At 55.3% G+C, this 27,305-nt stretch overlaps 1 protein-coding gene across 1 annotated transcript in view; it reads left to right on the top strand.

Moving 5' to 3' along the window:
* Positions 1-1,785: 1,785 nt before the first annotated feature.
* Positions 1,786-27,305, top strand: part of SYMPK (symplekin scaffold protein) — a gene marked incomplete at its 3' end in the record, with an annotated part of 31,636 nt that continues 6,116 nt past the window's right edge. Inside the window, exons 1-23 of the mRNA XM_077192885.1 lie at positions 1,786-1,904; positions 2,810-2,840; positions 2,993-3,095; positions 3,993-4,058; positions 4,615-4,668; positions 5,795-5,868; positions 6,881-7,007; positions 7,918-8,167; positions 9,651-9,821; positions 10,978-11,217; positions 12,967-13,121; positions 15,284-15,434; positions 16,779-16,989; positions 18,150-18,300; positions 19,562-19,797; positions 20,482-20,563; positions 21,187-21,300; positions 23,063-23,210; positions 23,851-24,011; positions 25,253-25,361; positions 25,448-25,548; positions 25,677-25,767; positions 26,719-26,820. Of these exons, the coding sequence (XP_077049000.1) occupies positions 1,823-1,904; positions 2,810-2,840; positions 2,993-3,095; positions 3,993-4,058; positions 4,615-4,668; positions 5,795-5,868; positions 6,881-7,007; positions 7,918-8,167; positions 9,651-9,821; positions 10,978-11,217; positions 12,967-13,121; positions 15,284-15,434; positions 16,779-16,989; positions 18,150-18,300; positions 19,562-19,797; positions 20,482-20,563; positions 21,187-21,300; positions 23,063-23,210; positions 23,851-24,011; positions 25,253-25,361; positions 25,448-25,548; positions 25,677-25,767; positions 26,719-26,820 (3,010 nt within the window). The remainder of the gene's footprint in view (positions 1,905-2,809; positions 2,841-2,992; positions 3,096-3,992; positions 4,059-4,614; positions 4,669-5,794; positions 5,869-6,880; positions 7,008-7,917; positions 8,168-9,650; positions 9,822-10,977; positions 11,218-12,966; positions 13,122-15,283; positions 15,435-16,778; positions 16,990-18,149; positions 18,301-19,561; positions 19,798-20,481; positions 20,564-21,186; positions 21,301-23,062; positions 23,211-23,850; positions 24,012-25,252; positions 25,362-25,447; positions 25,549-25,676; positions 25,768-26,718; positions 26,821-27,305) is intronic.

Here is a 27,305-nt window from a genome sequence, read left to right as displayed (position 1 = left end):
TGTCCCCTCAATGTCCCCCCCCGTGTCCCCTCAATGTCCCCTCAATGTCCCCCCCATGTCCCCTCAATGTCCCCCCCATGTCCCCCCCATGTCCCCCCCATGTCCCCCCCATGTCCCCTCAATGTCCCCTCAATGTCCCCTCAATGTCCCCCCCCGTGTCCCCCCCTGTGTCCCCCCCCGGGTACCTCGGAGCGCGCCCCTCCCCCGCCGCGGGGCCATGGCACCATCTGGGCCAACTCAGGGAGCAGCGAGCGCCAGTCCCGGGGGGACCTGGGGACAGCGGGGACACCGAGGGGACACTGAGGGGACACCGGGGACATTGGGGGCATTGGGGACATTGAGGACATTGGGGACATTGGGGACAGCAGGGACACTGAGGGGACAGTGGGGGGGATTGGGGACATTGAGGGGACAGTGGGGACATTGGGGAACATTGGAGGACACTGGGGGGATTGGGGACATTTGGGGGGATTGAGGACACTGAGGGGACATTGGGGCATGGGGGGATTGGGGACACTGAGGGGACATTGGGGACATCAGGGGGTGATGTGGACATCAAATGAATTGGGGACATTTGGGGACATTGGGGACACTGGGGGGGCTGATGGGGACATTGGGGTGTCCCAGGTGTGTCCCCCCCTCACCGGTGCCACTCTCCGGGGCTGCCGCAGGTCGGGGGCTCCATCCTGGGGGGGTCCCGACCCTTTTTGGGGGGATCCCGACCCTTTTTGGGGGTCCCGACGCTTTTTGGGGAGGGGTCCCGAACCTGCAATGAAATCCGAGACCCCGCAGATCCCAACCCCAGTTTTGGGGTGGGGTCCCCGTTTTTGGGGTGGGGTCCAATATTGGGGTGGGGTCCCAGTTTTGGGGTGGGGTCCCAGTTTTAGGGGAGGGTCCCAGTTTTAGGATGGAGGTTGCAATTTTGGGGTGGGGTCCCAATTTTGAGGTGGGGTCTCAATTTTGAGGTGAGGTCCCCATTTTGGGGCGGGGTCCCCATTTTGGGGCCATTCCCAGGCCCTGGAATTGGGGCGGTCCCAGGCCTTGGGGGCTTTTTGGGGACGCAGATTTTGGGGTGGGGGGTCCCAATTTTGGGGTGCGGACCCAATTTAGGGTGGGGGTCCTAATTTTGAGGAGGGGGGTCCCAAATTTTGGGGAGGGGTCTCAATTTTGGGGGGTCCCAGGACTTCCTCCCCCCCCCTTCGCACCTCGCTGCCTGCGCCTCGCGCGGGGGGGCGTGGCCAGAGGAAGAGGCTGCGCTGATTGGACGAGGCTTCAAACGGGGCGTGGCTTGGGCCGTACCATGTTCGGGGAGAGCGGGGGGGGGGGGATACAGGGGATCTCGGTATTTTGGGGGGGGTCTCAGAGTCGGTGGGGGGGGATTTTGGGGTGGGGTCCCGATATTTTGGGGTGGTCCCGGTATTTGGGAGGGGTCTCAGGGTCTATGGGAGGGATTTTGGGGTGGGGGGTCTCAGGGGATATGGGAGGGTTTTTGGGGGGGGGTCCCGATATTTTGGGGGGGGTCTCAGGGTCTGTGGGGAGGTTTATAGGGGTGGTCCCGATACTTTTGGGGGGTCTCGGCATTTTGGGGGGTGGTCTCAGGGGACATGGGAAGTGTTTTAGGTGGTCTCGGTGTTTTTGGGGGGGTCTCAGGGATATGGGAAGGTTTTTGGGGTGGTTCCGCTATTTTGGAGCCTGTGGGATTGGTTTATTTTTTGGGGGGGGGGGGGGGTTGTTCCCTGATATTTTGGGGTTCCCCCCCTTCCCCACATCGATCCCGCGCTCACTTCCCCCCGTGACGTAGAGGAAGGGGCGGAGCCAGTCGATGAAGCCACGCCCCCTTTCTTCGCGGCGCGCGCTGGTGACGTCAGCGGCGCGCGGGGGGAGACGCGGAGAGCGCGGGAGCGGTGAGGGAGGGGGGGGGAAACCGATAAGGGATCGATAACGATCGATAAGGGGGGGAAATAGGGGATCGATAAGGGGTGGGGAGGGGTCCATGGGGGTGGGGAGGGGGCTCGGGGGCCGCAGGAGCCGCGGGGGCTCTGGGAGGGAGGAGAGAGAGCGAGGATGGGGGGGGTGGGGATTGATAGAGGGGGGGATATGGGGGGGGCTGTGGGGTCTGGGGTCTCTGTAGGGTCTCTATGGGGTCTGGGGTCTCTATAGGGTTTGTCTCTATAGGGGCCGCATTGGGTCTGGGGTCTCTGTAGGGTCTCTGTGGGGTCTGGGGTCTCTATGGGGTCTGGGGTCTCTATAGGGTTTATCTCTATAGGGGCCGCATTGGGTCTGGGGTCTCTGTGGGGTCAGGGGTCTCTGTAGGGTCTCTGTAGGGTCTCTTTTGGGTCTGGGGTCTATATGGGGTCTCTCTTTATAGGGTCTCTTATCAGGTCTTTGTGGGGTCTCTATAGGGTTCCTTTTGGGTCTGGGGTCTCTCTCCATAGATTCCATTTTGGGTCTGGGGTTTCTCTGGGGTCTCTCTCTATAGGGTCCGTTTTGGGTCTGGGGTCTCCATTGGGTCTCTGTCTATGGGGTCTCTATGGTGTCTGTTTTGGGTCTGGGGTCTCTCTCTATAGGATCCTTTTCTCCCCAGGGTCCCATTTGGGTGTGGGGTCTCTATGGGGTCTCTATGGGGTCTGGGGTCTCTATGGGTTCTGTTTTGGGTCTGGGGTCTCTATGGGGTCTCTCTGGGGTCTCTATGGGGTCTCTCTCTCCCCAGGGTCCCATTTGGGTCTGGGGTCTCTATGGGGTCTCTATGGGTTCTGTTTTGGGTCTGGGGTCTCTATGGGGTCTCTATGGGGTCTCTCTCTCTCCCCAGGGTCCCATTTGGGTCTGGGGTCTCCCCAGGGCCCCATTTGGGTCTGGGGTCTCTATGGGGTCTCTATGGGGTCTCTATGGGGTCTCTCTCTCCCCCCAGGGCCCCATTTGGGTCTGGGGTCTCTATGGGGTCTCTATGGGTTCTGTTTTGGGGTCTCTATGGGGTCTCTCTCTCCCCCCAGGGTCCCATTTGGGTCTGGGGTCCCATTTCCGGGGCCATGGCCGGGGCTCAGGAGGGGCCCAGCGAGGAGGAGCCCGGGAGCGACGGGAGGAGCACCTCGGAACGGGTGAGAAACGGGGCAAAAACCGGGGAAAACGGGAAAAAATGGGGAAAAATGGGAAAAATGGGGCAAAAAATGGGCAAATGGGGCAAAAAATGGGGGGAAAACCAGGGAAAAATGGGGCAAAAAACGGGAAAAAACAGGGAAAAAATGGGGTGAAAAACAGGAAAAATGGGGGAAAAAAAATTGGAAAAAACAGGGAAAAACCAGGGAAAAAATGGGCGAAAAATGGGGAAAATGGGACAAATCAGAAAAAATGGGGAAAAACGTGAAAAAAAACCAGGAAAAATGGGCATGGGAGAGACAGGAGGAGCACCTGGGAACGGGTGAGAAATGGGGCAAAAAATGGGATAAAAAATGGGAAAAAATGGGAAAAATTTGGGTAAAAATGGGCAAAATGGGGTAAAACCCAGGAAAATGGGGGGGAAAGGGAAAAATTGGGGAAAAGGGGGAAAAGTGGGAGGAAATAAAGGGAAAAATTGGGGAAAAAGGGGAAAAGTGGGGGGAAAATGGGTAAAAATTGGGTAAAAATAGGAAAAAGGGGAAAAATGGGGTAAAACCCAGGAAAACTGTGGGGAAAATGGGATAAAAATGGGAAAAATTGAGTAAAACCCAGGAAAATGGGGGAAAATGAGGGAAAAAGGGGGAAAATTAGGTAAAATCCAGGAAAATGGGGGAAAATCTGAAAAAATGGGGGGAAAATGGGGGAAAACCCAGGAAAATTGGGGGGGAAAATGGGATAAAAATGGAAAAAAAACCAGAAATACTCAGGGGAAAAAGGCAGAAAATGGGAAAAATGGGAAAAATGGGGATGGGAGGGATGGGAGGAGCACCTGGGAATGGGTAAAAAATGGGAAAAATGGGGAAAAAAGGAGAAAAAAAGGAGAAAAATTCCATTTGCAGGTGGTGGATCTGCTGAACCAGGCGGCGCTGATCGGGAACGAGGGGAAAATCAGCATCTTAAAACAGGTGAGATTGGGGAAAAATGGGGAAAAAATGGGGAAAAAGGGGGAAAAAGGGGGGAAAAGGGACATTTGCAGGGAGGAAAGGGGATTTTGGGGGGGTAAAAATGGGATTTTGGGGGAAAAAATGGGATTTTGGGGGGAAAAAATGGAATTTTTTAATATAAAAAATGGGATTTTGGTGGGGGGGAAATTGGGATTTTGGGGGGAGGAAAGGGGATTTTTGAGAGGAAAATGGGTAAAAATTGGGATTTGGGGGGGAAAATGGGATTTTGGGGGGAAAATTGAATTTTTGTATATAAAAAATGAGATTTTGGGGGGGGATTGTGATTTGGGGGAAAAAATGGGATTTTGGGGAGAGGAAAGGGGATTTTGGGGAGGAAAATTGAGATTTTGGGAGGGGAAATTGGGATTTTTTGGGGGGAAAAATTGGGATTTAGGGGGGAAATTGTGATTTGGGGGGGAAAATTGGGATTTGGGGTGGGAAATTGGGATTTAGGAGGAGGTGGCTCTGTCCCCACAATGTCCCCACAATGTCCCCACCTGTCCCCACCTGTCCCCAGGTGCAGGAGCTGATCATCAACAAGGACCCCACGCTCCTGGACAACTTCCTGGATGTGAGCAAAATCAGGGTGGAGCTGGAAAATTTGGGGGGATTTGGGGGAATTTGGGATGGGTGCGGGAATTTGGGGGGATTTGAGGGAATTTGGGATGGATTTGGGGGAACTGGGGACAGGTTTGAGGTGAATTTGGGATGGGTTTGGGGTGAATTTGGGATGGATTTGGGGGGAATTTGACCAAATTTTGGGGTGGATTTGGGGGGTGAATTTGGGGCAGGTTTGGGGTGAATTTGGGGGAGAATTTGGGGGAATTGGGGATTGGTTTGGGGTGAATTTGGGGGTGAATTTGGGGGGAATTTGGGTGAATTTGGGAATGTGTTTGGGGTGAATTTGGGATGGATTTGGGGGGAGTTTGACCAAATTTAGGGATGGGTTTAGGGGTGAATTTGGGGCAGGTTTGGGGTGAATTTGGGATGGATTTGGGGGGAATTTGGGGATGGATTTGGGTTGAATCTGGGGGAATTTGGGATGGATCCAGGATTGGGGTGGACTTGGGGCAATTGGGGATTGGTTTGGGGTGAATTTGGGGCAGGTTTGGGGTGAATTTGGGTGTGTTTTGGGTGAATTTGGGATGGATTTGGGGTGAATCTGGGGGAATTTGGGATGGATCCAGGATTGGGGTGGATTTGGGGGAATTGGGGATTGGTTTGTGTTGAATTTGGGGTGAATTTGGGGATGTGTTTGTGGTGAATTTGGGGCTGGTTTGGGGTGAATTTGGGGTGAATTTGGGGGAGAATTTGGGGACGTGTTTGGGGTGAATTTGGGGCAGATTTGGGGTGAATTTGGGGCAGATTTGGGTTGAACTTGGGGGAATTTGGGATGGATTTAAGAACCGGGGATGTGTTTGGGATTGATTTGGGGGAATTCGGGATTGGTTTGGGGGAAATTTGGGGTGAATTTGGGGGAATTTGGGTGAATTTGAGGATGTGTTTGGGGTGAATTTGGGATGGATTTGGGGGGAATTTCGGGATGGATTTGGGGAGAATCTGTGGGAATTTGGGATGGATCCAGGATTGGGGTGGATTTGGGGCAATTGGGGATTGGTTTGTGATGATTTTGGGGTGAATTTGGGGGAATTTGGGGCGCCCCCAGCCCGCTCTGACCCCCATGTTTCCCCCCCCAGGAAATCATCGCCTTCCAGGCCGACAAATCCATCGAGGTGCGGAAATTCGTGGTGGGATTCATCGAGGAGGCCTGGTGAGATTTGGGGCAAAAAAACGGCGATTTTGGGGCCTTTTGGGGGCCATTTTGGGGCTGGTTTGGTGGGAATTTTGGGGTTCTTTTGGAGGGAATTTTTGGGCCATTTTGGTGGGAATTTTTGGGCTGTTTTGGTGGAAATTTTGGGCCATTTCCATGGGAATTTGGAGCCGTTTCTATGGGAATTTTTGGGCTATTTTGGTGGGAATTTTTGGGCTATTTTGGTGGAATTTTGGGACCATTTTGGTGGGAATTTTTGGGCTATTTTGGTGGGAATTTTTGGGCTATTTTGGTGGAATTTTGGAGCCATTTTGTTGGGAATTTTTGGGCCATTTCTGTGGGAATTTTGGGTCACTTTGTTGCAAATTTTTGGGTCCTTTTGGTGCGAATTTTGAGCCATTTTGGTGGGAATTTTTGGGCCGTTTCTGTGGGAATTTTGGGCCATTTTGATGGGAATTGTTTGTCAGTTTCCATGGGTATTTTTGGCCATTTCCTTGGGAGTTTTTGGGCCATTTCTGTGGGAATTTTGGGCCATTTTGTTGGGAATTTTTGGGCTGTTTCAAGGCCATTTTGAGGCTGTTCTGGTGGGAATTTTTGAGCTATTTTCTTGGGAATTTTTGGGCCATTTTGGTGGCAATTTTTGGGCCATTTCCATGGGAATTTTGGGCCATTTTGGTGGCATTTTTTGGCCATTTCCATAGGAATTTTGGACCATTTTGGTGGGAATTTTTTGGCTGTTCTGCAGGAAATTTGGGGCAATTTCCATGGGTATTTTGGGCCATTTTGGTGGGAATTTTTGGGCTGTTTCAAGGCCATTTTAAGGCTGTTCTGGTGGGAATTTTGGGGCCATTTTGTTGGGAATTTTTGGTCCATTTTGGTAGGAATTTTGTGCCGATTTGTCGGGAATTTTTGGGCCGTTTTCTTGGGAATTTTTGGCCCGTTTTGGTTGGAATTTTTGCCCATTTCTGTGGGCATAAAACCAAATAAACCCAATTTTTTTTGCTGTCCCCAGCAAGAGGGACATCGAGCTGCTGCTGAAGCTGGTGGCCAACCTGAACATGCTGCTCAAGGATGAGAACGTCAACGTGGTCAAAAAGGCCATCCTGACCATGACCCAGCTCTACAAGGTGGCCCTGCAGGTGAGGCTTCGATTGCTCCAAATTGCTTGGATTTTTGATAGCAAACACCAGCATTAATTACATATTAAAAAAAGTCTTTAATATCCAGTACAATTATTGTAATTACCCATAAAAATCACCTTAAATTGATACCAGGTATTGTAATTACAGATAAAAGTTGCTTTAATATTTGATATCAATCACCATCATTAATTACATATTAAAAAAATGTCTTTGATACCCAATACAATTACCATAATTACCTGTAAAAATGCCATTACCATTTCCATGACCCTCAATGCGATTACCATGATTAACCATAAAAATCACCTTAAGTCAGTACCAATTAGTGTAATTACAGATAAAAATTATATCAATCACCATAATTACACCTTAAAAAGTCTTCAATATCCAACACAATTACAGTAATTACCAATAAAAACTCCCTCACAATTTCCATGACCCTCAATGCGATTACCATAATTACCCATATAAGTCACCCTTTACTTTCCATTACAATAATCAATACCAATTATTGTAATTACAGATAAAAATTGCTCTAATATTTGATATCAATCACTATAATTACTCATAAAAAAGTCTTTGATACCCAGTACAATTACCATAATTACCTGTAAAAATCCCCTCACAATTTCCATGACGCCCAACGCGATTACTGTAGTTACTCATAGAAATCACTTTAGGTCAATACCAATTAGAGTAAAATTTGATATCAATCACCATCATTAATTACATATTAAAAAAAGTCTTTAAGACCCAATACAATTACCATGATTACCGTAATCACCAATAAAAATCCCCTTAAAATTTCCACTACTCCCAACGCAATTACCGTAATTACCCACAAAAATAACAATTTTTTTTTTTTTTCCCCAAATTTTTTTTGTGGGGTTTTTTTTGGGGGGATCAGTGGATGGTGAAGTCCAAGGTGATCAGCGAGCTGCAGGAGGCCTGCTGGGAGATGATGTCCTCCATGGCCAGCGACATCATCCTGCTGCTGGACTCGGACAACGACGGCGTCCGCACGCACGCCATCAAGTTCGTGGAGGGGCTGATCGTGACGCTGTCGCCGCGCACGGCCGACTCCGACGTGCCCAAGAGGCACGAGAACGACGTCAGCCTGGAGCGCATCCCGCGCGACCACCCCGTCATCAAGTACAGTGAGTGACGGGGTTTGGGGTCTGGGGTTTGGGTTTGGGGATTGGGATCACCCCATCATCAAGTACAGTGTGTCATGGGACTGGGGTTTGGGATTGGGGTTTGGGGTTTGGGGTTTGGGTTTGGGGTTTGGGGTCAGGAATGGGTTTGGGATCACCCTGTCATCAAGTACAGTGAGTGATGGGATTGGGGTTTGGGATTTGGGGATTGGGGTTTGGGGTTTGGAGTTTGGGGTTTGGGACCACCCCGTCATCAAGTACAGTGAGTGACGGGGTTTGGGGTTGGGGTTTGGGGTTTGGGGTTTGGGGTTTGGGCTTTGGGGTTTGGGACCACCCCGTCATCAAGTACAGTGAGTCATGGGATTGGGGTTTGGGGTTTGGGGTTTGGGGATTGGGATCACCCCGTCATCAAGTACAGTGAGTCATGGGATTGGGGTTTGGGGTTTGGGGTTTGGGGTTTGGGGTTTGGGATCACCCCGTCATCAAGTACAGTGAGTGGGGTTTGGGGTTTGGGTTTGGGATTGGGGTTTGGGGTTTGGGGATTGGGATCACCCCGTCATCAAGTACAGTGAGTCACGGGGTTTGGGATTGGGGTTTGGGGTTTGGGGATTGGGGTTTGGGATCACCCTGTCATCAAGTACAGTGAGTGACGGGGTTTGGGATTAGGGTCTGGGGTTTGGGGTTTGGGATTTGGGGTCAGGAATGGGAATGGGACCACCCCATCATCAAGTACAGTGAGTCATGGGACTGGGGTTTGGGGTTTGGGGTCAGGAATGGGTTTGGGATCACCCCGTCATCAAGTACAGTGAGTGACGGGGTTTGGGATTGGGGTTTGGGATTTGGGGATTGGGGTCAGGAATGGGTTTGGGACCACCCCGTCATCAAGTACAGTGAGTGGGGTTTGGGTTTGGGGTTTGGGATGTGGGATGTGGGATTGGGAATGGGAGTGGAGCCACCCCATCATCAAGTACAGTGAGTCACAGGGTTTGGGGTCAGGGTTTGGGGTTGGGGTTTGGGCTTTGGGTTTGGGGTTTGGGATCACCCTGTCATCAAATACAGTGAGTGGGGTTTGGGGTCAGGAATGGGATTGGGACCATCCCGTCATCAAGTACAGTGAGTCATGGGATTGGGGTTTGGGGTTTGGGTTTGGGGTCGGGATTTGGGATTGGGAATGGGATTGGGATCAGCATTGGGGTCACCCCATCGTCAGGTACAGTCAGTGAGGGCGCTTTGGGGTGGGGTGACCCCACTGACCCTTGGAGAGGAGACCCCACCGACCCCTTGAGTTGGGGACCCCACTGACCCCCCTGACTGGGACCCCGGTGACCCCTCCATGGATCGGTGACCTCCTTGTGGGTGACCCTGGTGACCTCCTCATGGGTTGGTGACCTCCTTGTGGGTCGGTGACCCCGATGACCCCGGTGACCTCCCCGCGGGTCGGTGACCCCGGTGACCCCTGACCCGCGGGTGACGCCGCTGTCCCCAGACGTGCTGTGGGAGGAGGGCAAGGCGGCGCTGGAGCAGCTGCTCAAGTTCATGGTGCACCCGGCCATCTCCAGCATCAACCTGACGGCGGCGCTGGGCTCGCTGGCCACCATCGCCCGCCAGCGGCCCATGTTCATGGCCGAGGTCATCCAGGCCTACGAGACCCTCCATGGTAACGTCCCCGGTGTCCCTTGGTGTCCCTTGATGTCCCCTCCTGTCCCCAGTGTCCCCTTGGTGTCCCCTTTGTGTCCCCATGTTCATGGCCGAGGTCATCCAGGCCTACGAGACCCTCCATGGTAACGTCCCCAGTGTCCCCTGGTGTCCCCTGGTGTCCCCATGTTCATGGCCGAGGTCATCCAGGCCTACGAGACCCTCCACGGTAACGTCCCCGGTGTCCCCCAGTGTCCCCTGGTGTCCCCATGTTCATGGCCGAGGTCATCCAGGCCTACGAGACCCTCCATGGTAACGTCCCCAGTGTCCCCTGGTGTCCCCTGGTGTCCCCTGGTCACCCCATGTTCATGGCCGAGGTCATCCAGGCCTACGAGACCCTCCACGGTAACGTCCCCGGTGTCCCCTGGTGTCCCCTGGTGTCCCCTTTGTGTCCCCATGTTCATGGCCGAGGTCATCCAGGCCTACGAGACCCTCCATGGTAACGTCCCCAGTGTCCCCTGGTGTCCCCTTGGTGTCCCCATGTTCATGGCCGAGGTCATCCAGGCCTATGAGACCCTCCATGGTAACGTCCCCGGTGTCCCCTGGTGTCCCCTGGTGTCCCTTGGTGTCCCCTTTGTGTCCCCATGTTCATGGCCGAGGTCATCCAGGCCTCCATGGTGACATCTTCAAGGTGTCCCCAGCTGTCCCCAGGTGTCCCCAACCCCATCCCTGTCCCCCATACCCAACCTGCCTCCAATGTTGGCCAAGCCCCAGGTGTCTCCAGCTGTCCCCAGCTGTCTTTGACCCGTCCCCTCTCCCCGTAGCCAACCTGCCTCCCACACTGGCCCAGCTGTCCCCAGGTGTCCCCAGCTGTCCCCAGGTGTCTCTAACCCGTCCCATCTCCCCATACCCAACCTGCCTCCCACGCTGGCCAAGTCCCAGCTGTCCCCAGGTGTCCCCAGCTGTCCCCAGGTGTCCCCAGGTGTCCCTAACCCATCCCCTCTCCCCATACCCAACCTGCCTCCCACACTGGCCCAGCTGTCCCCAGCTGTCCCCAGCTGTCCCCAGGTGTCCCCAGGTGTCCCCAGCTGTTCCCAGCTGTCCCCAGATGTCCCCAGCTGTCCCCAGGTGTCCCCAGCTGTCCCCAGCTGTCCCTAACCCGTCCCCTCTCCCCGTAGCCAACCTGCCTCCCACGCTGGCCAAGTCCCAGGTGAGCAGCGTGCGCAAGAACCTGAAGCTGCACCTGCTGAGCGTGCTGCGCCACCCGTCCTCGGGCGACTTCCAGCCGCAGATCACCACGCTGCTGGTGGACCTGGGCACGCCGCAGGCCGAGATCGCCCGCAGCATGCCCAGCCCCCGCGAGGCCCGCAAGCGGCCCCGCGACGAGCCCGACGCCGCCCTCAAGAAGATGAAGATCGGTGAGTGACACCAGTGTCACCTCCCCATGGTGGTGTCAGGTGTGGTGGTGGCCATGGTGGCCATCAGGGCTCAGGGTTGGGTGGTGGTGGCCATCAGAAATGGCCCCAGGACGAGCCCGACGCCGCCCTCAAGAAGATGAAGATCGGTGAGAACCCGTGGTGGCATCGGTGTCACCTCCCCGTGGTGGTGTCAGCTGTGGTGGGTTCAGGGTTGGGTGGTGGTGGCCATCAGGGATGGGTGGTGGTGGCCATGGTGGCCATCAGGGTTCAGGGTTGGGTGGTGGTGGCCGTCAGGAATGGCCCCGGGATGAGCTCTCAAGAAGATGAAGATCGGTGAGAACCCGTGGTGGCATCACTGTCACCTCCCCGTGGTGGTATCAGGTGTGGTGGTGGCCATGGTGGCCATCAGGGCTCAGGGTTGGGTGGTGGTGGCCATCAGAAATGGCCCCGCAATGAGCCCGACGCCGCCCTCAAGAAGATGAAGATCGGTGAGAACCCATGGTGGCATCACTGTCACCTCCCCGTGGTGGTATCAGGTGTGGTGGGTTCAGGGTTGGGTGGTGGTGGCCATCAGGGTTGGGTGGTGGTGGCCATGGTGGCCATCAGGGGGTTCTGGACATGGCCCCAAGATGAGCCCTCAAGAAGATGAAGATTGGTGAGTGTGACATTGGTGGCATTGGTGTCACCTCCCCCATGGTGGTGCCATTGTCACCTCCCCATGGTGGTGGTGGTGGCCATCAGGGTTCAGGGTGGGTGGTGGTGGCCATGGTGGCCATCAAGGTTCAGGGTTGGGCGATGGTGGCCATCAGAAATGGCCCCAGGACGAGCCCGACGCCGCCCTCAAGAAGATGAAGATCGGTGAGAACCCGTGGTGGCATCGGTGTCACCTCCCCGTGGTGGTGTCAGGTGTGGTGGGTTCAGGGTTGGGTGGTGGTGGCCATCAGGGATGGGTGGTGGTGGCCATGGTGGCCATCAGGGTTCAGGGTTGGGTGGTGGTGGCCATGGTGGCCATCAGGGTCAGAGTAGGTGGTGGTGGCCATCAGGGATGGGTGGTGATGGCCGTGGTGGCCATCAGGGTTCAGGGTGGGTGGTGGTGGCCATCAGAAATGGCCCCAGGACGAGCCCGACGCCGCCCTCAAGAAGATGAAGATCGGTGAGTGACACCAGTGTCACCTCCCCATGGTGGTGGTGGCCATCAGGGTTCAGGGTGGGTTCTGGTGGCCATGGTGGCCATCAGAGGGTTCTGGACATGGCCCCAGGCTGAGCCCTCAAGAAGATGAAGATCGGTGAGTGGGACATTGGTGGCATTGGTGTCACCTCCCCCACGGTGGTGCCATTGTCACCTCCCCATGGTGGTGGTGGTGACCATCAGGGTTCAGGGTGGGTTCTGGTGGCTGTGGTGGCCATCAGAGGGTTCTGGACATGGCCCCAGGCTGAGCCCTCAAGAAGATGAAGATCGGTGAGTGGGACATTGGTGACATCATTGTCACCTTGCTTGTGGTGGCATCATTGTCACCTCCCCCATGGTGGTGCCATTGTCACCTCCCCCGTGGTGGTGGTGGCCATCAGGGTTCAGGGTGGGTTCTGGTGGCCATGGTGGTCATCAGGGGGTTCTGGACATGTCCCCAGGACAGCCCTGACGCCGCCCTCAAGCTGTGGTGGCATCATTGTCACCTCTCCCATGGTGGCCATCAGAAGGTCCCGGTGGCCTCGTGGGGACACTCAGGGACCCTCCCGTGTCCCCCTCAGAGCCACCCCTGGGCGAGGATGACGAGGACAAGGACCTGGAGGCGCCGGCGGTGGCCGTGGCCAAAGTGGCCGGAGCGGTCACCGTCCCCTCGGACACCGACATCACGGCCGAGTTCCTGCAGCCGCTGCTGACCCCCGAGAACGTGGCCAACCTGGTCAGGAGGGGACAATGGCCTTGGGGACACTTTGGGGGGGGTGTCACCTGTGTCACCTGTCCTGCTGACCCCCGAGAACGTGGCCAACCTGGTCAGGAGGGGACAATGGCCTTGGGGACACTTTGGGGGGGGTGTCACCTGTGTCACCTTTGTCACCCATCCTGCTGACCCTCAGGGATGTCCCCAACCTGGTCAGGAGGGGACAATGGCCTTGGGGACATCTGGGGGGGTGTCACCTGTGTCACCTGTCCTGCTGACCCCCAGGAATGTCCCCAACCTGGTCAGGAGGGGACAATGGCCTTGGGGACACTTTGGGGGGGGTGTCACCTGTCCTGCTGACCCTCAGGAATGTCCCCAACCTGGTCAGGAGGGGACAATGGCCTTGGGGACCTTTGGGGGGGGTGTCACCTGTGTCACCTGTCCTGCTGACCCTCAGGAATGTCCCCAACCTGGTCAGGAGGGGACAATGGCCTTGGGGACACTTTGGGGGGGGTGTCACCTGTGTCACCTGTGTCACCTGTGTCACCCATCCTGCTGACCCTCAGGAATGTCTCCAACCTGGTCAGGAGGGGACAATGGCCTTGGGGACACTTTGGGGGGCGGTGTCACCTGTGTCACCTGTGTCACCTGTGTCACCTGTCCTGCTGACCCCCAGGAATGTCCCCAACCTGGTCAGGAGGGGACAATGGCCTTGGGGACACTTTGGGGGGAGCTTTAAGGGGTGTTGGGGACAGTCTTGGGGACCCGGGGTGGTTTTGAGGACGCTCTGGGGGGGTCTCCAAGGCAGTTTTGGGTTCTCCAAGGCAGTTTTTGGATCCCTGGAGTGATTTTGGTGTCCCTGAGATGTTTTTGGGTTCCCTGAGGTGACTTTGGTGTCCCTGAGGTGATTTTGGTGTCCCTGAGGTGATTTTGGGTTCCCTGAGGCATTTTTAGGTTCCCTGAGCTGATTTTGGGGTTCCATGAGCTGATTTCGGGCTCCCTGAGCTGTTTTTGGGTTCCATGATGTGATTTGGAGTTCCCTGAGGCAGTTCTGGAGTCCCTGAGCTGTTTTTGGGGTCTCTGAGATGATTTTGAGTTCCCTGAGGTAATTTGGGTTTCCTGAGGCAGTTCTGGGGTCCCTGAGCTGTTTCTGGGGTCCCTGAGCTGTTTTTGGGTTCCCTGAGGTGATTTTGAGTTCCCTGAGGCAGTTCTGGAGTCCCTGAGGTGGTTTTTGGGGTTCCCTGAGCCGATTTCGGGCTCCCTCAGCTGATTTTGGGTTCCCCGAGCTGGTTTTGGGTTCCCCCAGCCGATTTCGGGCTCCCTGAGCTGGTTTTGGAGTTCCCCGAGCCCATTTCGGGCTCCCTGAGCTGGTTTTGGGGTTCCCTGAGGTGATTTTGGGCTCCCCGAGTTGATTTCAGGCTCCCTCAGCCGATTTCAGGCTCCCTGAGCTGTTTTTGGGGTCCCTGAGCCGATTTTGGGCTCCTTGAGCTGTTTTTGGAGTCCCTGAGGTGATTTTGGGTTCCTTGAGCTGATTTCGGGCTCCCTGAGCCGATTTCGGGTTCCCTGAGCTGGTTTTGGGTTCCCTGAGGCCGTTCTGGGCTCCTTGAGCTGTTTTTGGGTTCCCTGAGGCCGTTCTGGAGTCCCTGAGCTGTTTTTTGGGTTCCCTGACATGATTTGGGGTTCCATGAGGCCGTTCTGGGCTCCCTGAGCTGTTTTGGGTTCCCTGAGCTGTTTTTGGGTTCCCTGAGGCCATTCTGGGTTCCCCGAGCCGATTTTGGGTTCCCTGAGCTGTTTTTGGGTTCCCTGAGGCCGTTCTGGGCTCCCTGAGCTGGTTTTGGGGTTCCCTGAGGCCGTTCTGGAGTCCCTGAGCTGGTTTTGGGTTCCCTGAGCTGTTTTTGGGGTTCCCCGAGCCCATTTCGGGCTCCCTGAGCTGGTTTTGGGTTCCCTGAGCTGGTTTGGGGTTCCCTGAGGCCGTTCTGGGCTCCCTGAGCTGGTTTTGGGTTCCCTGAGCTGTTTTTGGGGTTCCCTGAGGCCATTCTGGAGTCCCTGAGCTGTTTCGGGTTCCCTGAGCTGATTTTGGGTTCCCCGAGCCGATTTCGGGTTCCCTGAGCTGGTTTTAGGTTCCCCCAGCCCATTTCGGGTTCCCTGAGCTGTTTTTGGGGTGTCCCCGTGTCCCCCCGCAGGTGCTGATCAGCATGGTGTACCTGCCCGAGGCCATGCCCGCCTCCTTCCAGGCCACCTACACGCCCGTGGAGTCGGCCGGCACCGAGGCGCAGATCAAGCACCTGGCCCGGCTCATGGCCACCCAGATGACCGCGGCCGGCCTGGGGCCAGGTCAGGGGACGCCCCCAATCCCCCCAAAATCGGGGTGGATCTGGGGCAAATTGGGATCTAAGCTGGGATTCGTGGAGGTTCCGGGTGGGTTTTGGGGTTCTGATTTTGGGGCGGGGGAGTTTGGGGTTTTTGGGGAGTTTGGGGGCAGGAATTGGGGTGGGGCGGGGATTTTTTGGGGAGGTGTTGGGTGGGATCTGAGGTTGGGGGGTTTGGGGGGGTTTGGGTGGAGTTTGGCTGGGTTGGACGGGGGTTTGCTCGCTGATCCTCGTGAGTTTGGGGGTGGCCAAAGCATGGCCCTGGTGGCCACCCACAATCCCGGACACCCGGTCCTGTTCCCACCCCAGTTTGACCATTCCCACCTCAATTTGACCAATCCCACCCCATTTCACCATTCCCACCCCAATCTGACCATTCCCACCCCATTCCCACCCCATTTTGACCATTCCCACCCCAATTTGACCATCCCCAACCCAATTTGACCATTCCCACCCCATTCTGACCATTCCCACCCCATTTTGACCATTCCCACCCCATTCTGACCATCTCCACCCCAATTTGACCATTCCCACCCCAATTTGCCCATTCCCACCCCATTCTGACCATCCCCACCCCATTTTTCACCATCCCCACCCCAATTTGACCATTCCCACCCCGTTTTGACCATTCCCACCCCAATTTCACCATCCCACCCCAATCTGACCATTCCCACCCCATTTCACTGTTCCCACCCCATTTTGACCATTCCCACCCCAATTTGACCATCCCCAACCCAATTTGACCATTCCCACCCCATTTCACTGTTCCCACCCCATTCTGACCATCTCCACCCCAATTTGACCATTCCCACCCCATTTTGACCATTTCCACCCCATTTCCACCCCAATTTGACCATTCTCACCCCAGTTTGACCATCCCCACCCCATTTTCACCATCCCCACCCCATTTTGACCATCCCCACCCCATTTTGACCATCCCCACCCCAATTTGACCATCCCCACCCCGTTCCCACCCCAGTTTGACCATTCCCACCCCATTCTGACCATCCCCACCCCATTTTGACCATCCCCACCCCAATATGACCATTCTCACCCCATTCTGACCATCCCCACCCCATTTTCACCATCCCCACCCCAATTTGACCAATCCCACCCCAATTTGCCCATTCCCACCCCAATTTGACCATCCCCACCCCAATTTGACCATCCCCACCCCATTTTCACCATCCCCACCCCCTTTTCACCATCCCCACCCCATTTTTCACCATTCCCCACCCCATTTTTCACCATTCCCCACCCCATTTTCCCCATTTTCCCCTCGTTCCTGACCGTGCCCGCCGCGTTCCAGGCGTGGAGCAGACGAAGCTGCTGCGGGAGGAGCCCAAGGAGGAGAAGGTGGCCAAGCCGGACGCGGTGGTGATCAAGCGGCGCCTGTCGGCGCTGGGCCAGGGCCAGGCCATCGCCGTGCTGGGCGCCCACGGCTCGGCCCCGGGGCTGCCGGACGAGACGCCCCAGGCCAAGCGCCGGCCCGAGCCCATCATGCCGGCCACGCAGCCACGGTCAGTGCCCGGACACGGCGCGGGAGCAATGGTGGGGTTTGGGGTGGGAGCACGGTGGAGTTTGGGGTTGGATCATGGCGGGGTTTGGGGTAGGAGCATGGTGGGGTTTGGGGTTGGATCATGGCGGGGTTTGGGGTGGGATCATGGTGGGATTTGGGGTGGGATCATGGTGGGATTTGGGTGGGATCATGGTGGGGTTTGGGTGGAAGCATGGTGGGGTTTGGGGTTGGATCATGGTGGGGTTTGGGGTTGCTTCATGGTGGGGTTTGGGGTGGGATCTCAGAGGGATTTGGGGTTGGATCATGACGGGGTTTGGGGTTGGAGCATGGTGGGGTTTGGGGTGGGATCATGGCGGGGTTTGGGGTGAGATCCTGGTGGGGTTTGGGGTTGGATCATGGAGGGGTTTGGGTGGGAGCATGGTGGGGTTTGGGGTTGGTTCATGGTGGGGTTTGGGGTGGGATCATGGAGGGGTTTGGGGTTGGATCATGGTGGGATTTGGGTGGGATCATGGTGGGGTTTGGGTTAGGGTTATTCCCCTCCACGATCCCGTTCCCCTGCACGATCCCATTCCCATGGATAATCCCAATCCCAACCCATCCCATTCCCCTGGATGATCCCAATCTTGATGATCCCAATCCCCTGCACGATCCCCAATCCCCTGCACGATCCCGTTCCCCTGCACGATCCCCATCCCGTGGATGATCCCATTCCCCTGGATGATCCCAATCCCAACCCATCCCATCCCCCTGCACGATCCCCATCCCGTGGATGATCCCATTCCCATGGATGATCCCAATCCCAACCCATCCCATCCCCCTGGATGATCCCAATCTTGATGATCCCGTTCCCCTGCACGATCCCCATCCCGTGGATGATCCCATTCCCCTGCACGATCCTGTTCCCATGGATCATCCCAATCCCAACCCATCCCAATCCCCTGCACGATCCCAATCCCCTCCACGATCCCGTTCCCCTGCACGATCCCCATCCCGTGGATGATCCATTCCCCTGGATGATCCCAATCCCAACCCATCCCATTCCCCTGGATGATCCCAATCTTGATGATCCCGTTCCCCTGCACGATCCCCATCCCTTGGCCGGCCCCGCTGGCCCCACCGTTCCCCGGTGACGTCCCCGGTGCTGCCGCTGTCCCCGCGCAGGCTGGCGGGCGCCGGGGGCCGTAAGAAGGTGTTCCGCCTCAGCGACGTGCTCAAGCCGCTCAGCGAGGTGCAGGTGGAGAAGCTGAAGCTCGGCGCCGTGCGCCGCATCCTGCGCTCCGAGAGGGCCGTGGCCGCCAGCGGGGCCGCCCAGGTACGCGCCATGCACCTGGGCAGGGCTGGGATAACCCTGGGTACACATGGGCACACCTGGGCACAGCTGAGATACACCTGGTCACGGCTGGGCACAGCTGGGATACACCTGGGCACAGCTGGGATAATCCTGGGGTACAGCTGGGATAATCCTGGGGTACACCTGGGCATGGCTGGGGCACACCTGGGATACATCTGGGTACAGCTGGGATAACCCTGGGCACACCTGGGCACACCTGGTCACGGCTGGGATAACCCTGGGATACACCTGGGCGCAGCTGGGATAACCCTGGGTACACCTGGGCACACGTGGGCACACCTGGGATAACCCTGGGATACACCTGGGCACAGCTGGGCACACCTGTGATACAGCTGGGTACAGCTGGGATAACCCTGGGGTACAGCTGGGTACACCTGGGATAACCCTGGGGTACACCTGGGATACAGCTGCATACAGCTGGGATACACCTGGGCACACCTGGGATAACCCTGGGGTACACCTGGGCACGGCTGGGATAACCCTGGGTACAGCTGGACACACCTGGGATAACCATGGGGTACACCTGCGCACACCTGGGATACACCTGGGCACACCTGGGCATGGCTGGGATAACCCTGGGGTACACCTGGGATAACCCTGGGCACACCTGGGATACACCTGGGATACCCGTGGGGTACAGCTGGCCCCCAGGCCCGAGTGAAGATCCTGGGCCTTGCTGGTGATGCAATTATAGTGACCATTGAGTGACCATTGACTTAACCCTTGATTAACCATTGAATGACCATTGATTAACCCTTGAATGACCCCTGAGTGTCCCCCCAGGCCCGAGTGAAGATCCTGGCCTCGCTGGTGACGCAGTTCCAGTGACCATTGACTAAACCCTTGATTAACCATTGAATGACCATTGATTAACCCTTAAATGACCATTCAAATGACCACTGAGTGACCCCTGGATGTCCCCACAGGCCCGAGTGAAGATCCTGGCCTCGCTGGTGACGCAGTTCCAGTGACCATTGACTAAACCCTTGATTAACCATTGAATGACCATTGATTAACCCTTGAGTGACCATTGGATGACCATGGAATGACCCCTGAGTGTCCCTGCAGGCCCGAGTGAAGATCCTGGCCTCGCTGGTGACGCAGTTCCAGTGACCCTTGAGTGACCATTGACTAATTCCTTGATTAACCCTTGAATGACCATTGACTAAACCCTTGATTAACCATTGAGTAACCACTGAGTGACCCCTGGATGTCCCCCCAGGCCCGAGTGAAGATCCTGGCCTCGCTGGTGACGCAGTTTGAGGTGCCCCTCAAGGGCGAGGTGCTCTCCTTCATCCTGGACGACGTGCGGGGCCGCCTGGACCTGGCCTTCGCGTGGCTCTTCCAGGAGTACAACGCGCACCTGGCGCGCGGCGGCGCCGGCGGCCTCGAGCGCTACGACGAGTGCCTGATCGGGCTGCTGGCCGGGCTGCAGGAGAAACCCGACCAGAAAGATGGGTAGGGACACCGGGGACACCAGGGACACCACCGGGGACACCAGGGTTGGGTTGGTGCCATTGGGATGGGGACACCACGGTTGGGTTGGGGACACGCGGCGCTGGTGGCCTCGAGCGCTACGACGAGTGCCTGATCGGGCTGCTGGCCGGGCTGCAGGAGAAACCTGACCAGAAAGATGGGTATGGACTCTAGGGACACCAGGGTTGGGATGGGGACACCAGGGTTGGGTTGGTCCCACCAGGGTTGGGTTGGGGACACCACGGTTGGGTTGGGGACACCACGGTTGGGTTGGTGCCATTGGGATGGGGATGCCACGGTTGGGTTGGGGACACCAGGGTTGGGATGGGGACACCACGGTTGGGATGGGGACACCAGGGTTGGGTTGGGGACACCACGGTTGGGTTGGGGACACCAGGGTTGGGTTGGTCCCACCAGGGTTGGGTTGGGGACACCAGGGTTGGGATGGGGACACCAGGGTTGGGTTGGGGACACCAGGGTTGGGTTGGTCCCACCAGGGTTGGGATGGGGACACCAGGGTTGGGATGGGGACACCAGGGTTGGGTTGGTGCTGTTGGGTTGGTGCCACCAGGTCTAGGACAGTCCCGCCAGGTGTGGGACAGTGCCACCAGGTGTGGGACAGTGCCACCAGGTGTGGGACAGTGTGCCGTCCCTGTCCCCACCCAGGATCTTCACCAAGGTGGTGCTGGAGGCGCCGCTCATCACCGAGAGCGCCCTGGAGGTGATCCGCAAGTACTGCGAGGACGAGGTGGGCACACCTGGGCACACCTGGGGACACCTGGGCACACCTGGGCACACCTGGGGACATCACGGGCAGGGGACACCTGGGGACACCTGGGGACATCACAGGGAGGGGACACCTGGTGACATCATGGGGGGACACCTGGGGACATTGGGGAGGAGACACCTGGGGACATCGCGGGTAGGGGACACCTGGGATCATCAGAGGAGGACACCTGGAGATATCATGAGGGGACACCTGGGGACATCATGGGGAGGGGACACCCAGAGACATTGGAGAGGGGACACCTGGGGATGACATGACAGGAGGACACCTGGGGTCATCATGGGAAGGGGACACCTGGAGACATTGGGGAGGGGACACCTGGGGTCATCATGGGAAGGGACACGGGGAAGGGACACCTGGGGACATCACAGGGAGACACCTGGGGACATTTGGGGGGACACTGGGAGGGGACATTGGGGAGGTGACACCTGGAAGTGGCACCATGAGGGAATGGGGAGATGGCACCTGGAGGTGACACAGGGGGGTGACACCTGGAGGTGACACCTGGAGGTGGCACCTGGAGGTGACGCGGGGCAGGTGCCACCCGGAGGGGCCACCCAGAGGTGCCACCTGTGTCCCCTCAGAGCCGCACCTACCTGGGCATGTCCACCTTGAGGGACCTGATCTTCAAGCGGCCGTCGCGGCAGTTCCAGTACCTGCACGTGCTGCTGGACCTCAGCTCCCACGAGAAGGACAAGGTGGGGACACCTGGGGACACCTGGGGGGTTTGGGGGGATGGATTTTGGGGAGGTTTTAGGAAGGTTTTGGGGGTCCCAAGGGATTTTTGGAGGTGCCAAGGGGATTTTGGAGGGTTTGGGTGCCCCAGGTGGCCCCAGGTGGGTGAGCCAGGTAATACAGGTGGCACAGGTGCCCAGCACCCCCAGGTGGCGCACAGAGGTGCCCCAGGTGACGCAGGTGGCACACACAGGTGACACAGGTGGCACAGGTGGCACACCCAGGTGTCACACAGGTGACCCAGGTGTCGCACAGGTGCGGCAGCAGGCGCTGCAGTTCATCAAGCGCATGTACGAGAAGGAGCAGGTGTCACACACAGCTGGCACAGGTGTCACACAGGTGTCACAGGTGTCACACAGGTGTCACAGGTGTGCCCAGGTGTCACACAGGTGTCACACAGGTGCGGCAGCAGGCGCTGCAGTTCATCAAGCGCATGTACGAGAAGGAGCAGGTGTCACAGGTGTCACACAGGTGTCACACAGGTGTCACACAGGTGTCACAGGTGTCACCCAGGTGTCACAGGTGTGCCCAGGTGTCACACAGGTGTCGCACAGGTGCGGCAGCAGGCGCTGCAGTTCATCAAGCGCATGTACGAGAAGGAGCAGGTGTCACACAGGTGTCACAGGTGGCACACAGGTGTCACACACAGGTGTCACACAGGTGACACAGGTGTCACAGGTGTGCCCAGGTGTCACCCAGGTGTCACACAGGTGACACAGGAGTGCTCAGGTGTCACACAGGTGTCACAGACAGGTGACCCAGGTGTGTCCCAGGTGCGGCAGCAGGCGCTGCAGTTCATCAAGCGCATGTACGAGAAGGAGCAGGTGGCACAGGTGTCACAGGTGGCACACAGGTGTCACACAGGTGTCACACAGGTGTCACCCAGGTGTCACAGGTGTGCCCAGGTGTCACCCAGGTGTCGCACAGGTGCGGCAGCAGGCGCTGCAGTTCATCAAGCGCATGTACGAGAAGGAGCAGGTGGCACAGGGGTCACACAGGTGTCACAGGTGTCACACAGGTGTCACAGGTGCCACAGATGGCACACACAGGTGTCACAGGTGTCACAGACAGGTGACCCAGGTGTGTCCCAGGTGCGGCAGCAGGCGCTGCAGTTCATCAAGCGCATGTACGAGAAGGAGCAGGTGGCACACAGGTGTCACACAGGTGTCACACAGGTGTCACACAGGTGACACAGGTGTCACAGGTGTGCCCAGGTGTCACCCAGGTGTCGCACAGGTGCGGCAGCAGGCGCTGCAGTTCATCAAGCGCATGTACGAGAAGGAGCAGGTGGCACAGGGGTCACACAGGTGTCACAGGTGTCACACAGGTGTCACAGGTGCCACAGATGGCACACACAGGTGTCACAGGTGTCACAGACAGGTGACCCAGGTGTGTCCCAGGTGCGGCAGCAGGCGCTGCAGTTCATCAAGCGCATGTACGAGAAGGAGCAGGTGGCACACAGGTGTCACACAGGTGTCACACAGGTGTCACACAGGTGTCACACAGGTGTCACACAGGTCACACAGGTGTCACAGGTGTCACAGACAGGTGACACAGGTGTGTCCCAGGTGCGGCAGCAGGCGCTGCAGTTCATCAAGCGCATGTACGAGAAGGAGCAGGGGTCACACAGGTGTCACACAGGTGTCACAGGTGTCACACAGGTGTCACCCAGGTGTCACCCAGGTGTCACAGGTGTCACAGACAGGTGACACAGGTGTCACACAGGTGCGGCAGCAGGCGCTGCAGTTCATCAAGCGCATGTACGAGAAGGAGCAGCTGCGCGAGTACGTGGAGAAGTTCGCCCTCAATTACCTGCAGCTCCTGGTGCACCCCAACCCCCCCTCCGTGCTCTTCGGGGCCGACAAGGACACAGGTGAGCGCCCGGGACCCCGAAATGTTCCATGGGGGTCCCGAAAATTCCGTGGGGATCCCAAAATGCACCGTGGGAAACCCAAAATGTTCCATGGGGATCCCAAAATGCCCACTCTGATCCCATTCTTGCCCACAATAACCCCATTTTTGCCCATTTTCACCCCGTTTTGGTGTCCCCAGAGGTGGCAGCCCCCTGGACAGAGGAGACCATCAAGCAGTGCCTGTACCTGTACCTGGCCCTGTCCCTGTACCTGTACCTGTCCCTGTCCCATTTTTGCTCCCTCTAACCCCATTTTTGCTCACTCTAACCCCATTTTTGCTCACAATAATCCCATTTTTCCTCACAATAATCCCATTTTTGTCACTCTAACCCCATTTTTCCTCACTCTAACCCCATTTTTGCCCACAATAATCCCATTTTTGCCCATTTTCACCCCATTTTGGTGTCCCCAGAGGTGGCAGCGCCCTGGACAGAGGAGACCATCAAGCAGTGCCTGTACCTGTACCTGGCCCTGGCCCATTTTTGCCCACATTAATCCCATTTTTGCTCACAATAATCCCATTTTTGCTCACAATAACCCCATTTTTGCCCACAATAATCCCATTTTTGCCCATTTTCACCCCATTTTTGGTGTCCCCAGAGGTGGCAGCCCCCTGGACAGAGGAGACCATCAAGCAGTGCCTGTACCTGTACCTGGCCCTGCTGCCCCACAACCACAAGCTGATCCACGAGCTCGCCTCCGTCTACACCGAGGCCATCGCCGACATCAAGCGCACGGTGCTGCGCGTCATCGAGCAGCCGGTCAGCACCAAAATTTAATTTAATTTACTTAATTTAAATTATTTAATTAATTTGGGTTAAATTGAAATTAATTTAAATTGAAATCGAAATTCATTTAAATTAAATTTTGAATTAAAATTAATTTTAAACTGAAATTCATTTAAATTAAGAATGGAAATTAATTTAAATTTAAATTGAAATTAAATTTTAAATTAAAATTAATTTAAAATCCAAATTAATTTTAATTAAATTTAAAATAGAAATTGATTTAAATTAAATTTGAAATTAAAATTAATTTAAATCTAATTTAAATTAAATTTTAAAATTGAAATTGATTTAAATTAAATTTAAAATCGAAATTAATTTTAAATCGAAATTCATTTAAATGAAATTTAAATGAAAATTAATTTAAATTAAATTTAAAACTGAAATTAGTTTAAATTTAATTTAAAATTGAAATTAGTTTAAATTTAATTTAAAACCGAAATTAATTCAAAATTGAAATTAATTTAAATTAAATTTAAGTTAAAATTAATTTAAATTAAATTTAAAATCGAAATCAATTTAAATTAAATTTAAAATCAAAATTAGTTTAAATTAAATTTAAAATTAAAATTAATTTAAATTAAATTTAAAATCGAAATTTTGGTGACAAAATTTGGCTTTAAAAACCCCAATTTCAGTGACAAAATTTCCTTTAAAAAAACCCTGATTTTTTGGTGACAAAACCTTGTATTTTTATTTTTACTTTTATTTTTATATTTTTATATTTTAATTTTTATTTTTATTTTCTTTTTAAATTTTTATTTTTATATCTTTATTTTTATTTTTATATCTTTATTTTTATATCGTTACTTTTATTTTTTTATTTTTTATTTTTATTTTTATATTGTTTTTATATTTTTATTATTTTTATTTATTTATATTTATATTTATATTTTTATATATTTATTTTTATATTTTTATATCTTTATATCTTTATTTTCATTTTCACTTTTATTTTTATATCTTTATTTTTATTTTTATTTTCATTTTTATTTTCAGTTTTTATTTTTATTTTTATATCGTTATTTTTATATATATTTATATTTATATTTATATTTATTTATATTTTTATATATTTTTTTATATTTTTATATCTTTATTTTCATTTTCACTTTTATTTTTATATCTTTATTTTTATTTTCATTTTCATTTTTATTTTTATTTTTATTTCTATTTTTTCATTTTTATTTTTATATTTTCATTTTCCTGTTTGCCAGATCCGCGGCATGGGCATGAACTCCCCGGAGCTGCTGCTGCTGGTGGAGAACTGCCCCAAGGGGGCCGAGACGCTGGTGACGCGCTGCCTGCACAGCCTGACGGACAAAGGTGCCCCTTGGGGACACCCTGGGGACACCCTGGGGCCACCGGGGGTGCTGGCAGGGGGTGACAGCGCTGTCCCCTCCCCTCTGCAGTGCCACCCTCGCCCGAGCTGGTCAAGCGCGTCCGGGACCTCTACCACAAGCGGCTGCCGGACGTGCGCTTCCTCATCCCCGTGCTCAACGGGCTGGAGAAGGTGACGGGGGTGGCCTTTGTCCCCTGCCCCGCTGTCACCTGGGTGTCACCTGGGTGGTGTCACCATCACCTGGGTGTCGGTGTCACCTGGGTGTCACCCGGGCTGACGGGGGCGCGGTTTTGGTGCAGAAAGAGGTGATCCAGGCGCTGCCCAAACTCATCAAACTCAACCCCATCGTGGTCAAGGAGGTCTTCAACCGCCTGCTGGGGACGCAGCACGGTGAGGGGACAGCTTGGGGACAGCTTGGGGACATTGGGGACAGTTTGGGGACAGGCCTGCTGGGGATGCAGCACGGTGAGGGGACAGCTTGGGGACAGGCTTGGGGACAGCTTAGGGACAGCCTGGGGGACAGTTTGGGAACATGGGACAGCTGGGGTGGGACTGGGGACAGGCCTGCTGGGGATGCAGCACGGTGAGGGGACAGTGGGGACAGCTTGGGGACATTGGGGACATGGGACAGCTGGGGACACAGCACGGTGAGGGGACAATGGGGACAGTTTGGGGACAGTTTGGGGACATGGACAGCCTGGGGACAGGCCTGCTGGGGATGCAGCACGGTGAGGGGACAGTGGGGACAGCTTGGGGACAGCCTTGGGGAGATGGGACAGCCTGGGGACAGTTTGGGGACAGCCTGGGGACAGTTTGGGGACAGGCCTGCTGGGGATGCAGCACGGTGAGGGGACAATGGGGACAGGCTTGGGGACAGTTTGGGGACATGGGACAGCCTTGGGGACAGCTTGGGGACAGCCTGGGGACAGGCTTGGGGACATGGGACAGCTAGGGTGGGACTGGGGACAGGCCTGCTGGGGATGCAGCACGGTGAGGGGACATTGGGGACAGTTTGGGGACATGGGACAGCTTGGGGACAGTTTGGGGACAGCTGGGGTGGGACATGGGACACGGCACAGTGAGGGGGACAGCTTTGGGGACAGCCCTGGGGACATGGGACAGCCCTGGGGACAGGCCTGCTGGGGACACAGCATGATGAGGGGACAGCTTGGGGACAGTTTGGGGACAGTTTGGGGTGGGACATCCCAGGAGGGGCCGTGGGAGCACAGGGTGACCCCAGGGTGTGACACAGCCCCTGTCCCTGTCCCCGTCCCCTATCCCTGTCCCTGTCCCCTGTCTCTGTCCCCTGTCCCTGTCCCTCTCCCCCCGGTGTCCCCACAGGTGACGGCGCCTCGGCCGTGTCCCCCCTGAACCCCGGGGAGCTCCTGATCGCCCTGCACAACATCGACTCCTCCAAGTGTGACATGAAATCCATCATCAAAGGTGGGGACAGGGGACACCCAGGGGTGACAGGGACACCCAAAGGGACACAGGGACACGGGACACCCAAAGGGACACAGGGACACAGAGGGGGACAGAGGGACAGAGGGACACAAGAGCCCTGCACAACATCGACTCCTCCAAGTGTGACATGAAATCCATCATCAAAGGTGGGGACATCCAGGGGTGACAGGGACACCCAGGGGGACACAGGGACATGGGGACACCCAAAGGGACACAGGGACACAGAGGGACAGAGGGACACAGGAGCCCTGCCCAACATGGACTCCTCCAAGTGTGACATGAAATTCATCATCAAAGGTGGGGACATGGGGACATCCAGGGGTGACAGGGACACCCAGGGGAACACAGGGACATGGGGACACCCAAAGGGACAGAGGGACATGGGGACACCCAAAGGGACACAGAGACACAGAGGGACACAGGAGCCCTGCACAACATGGACTCCTCCAAGTGTGACACGAAAT

The sequence above is a fragment of the Agelaius phoeniceus genome, chromosome 36 (assembly GCF_051311805.1).
Source record: "Agelaius phoeniceus isolate bAgePho1 chromosome 36, bAgePho1.hap1, whole genome shotgun sequence".
NCBI classification, from domain to species: domain Eukaryota; kingdom Metazoa; phylum Chordata; class Aves; order Passeriformes; family Icteridae; genus Agelaius; species Agelaius phoeniceus.
The sequence above is the reverse complement of the archived record's forward strand: the minus strand, read 5'-3'. Positions and strand labels throughout refer to the sequence as shown.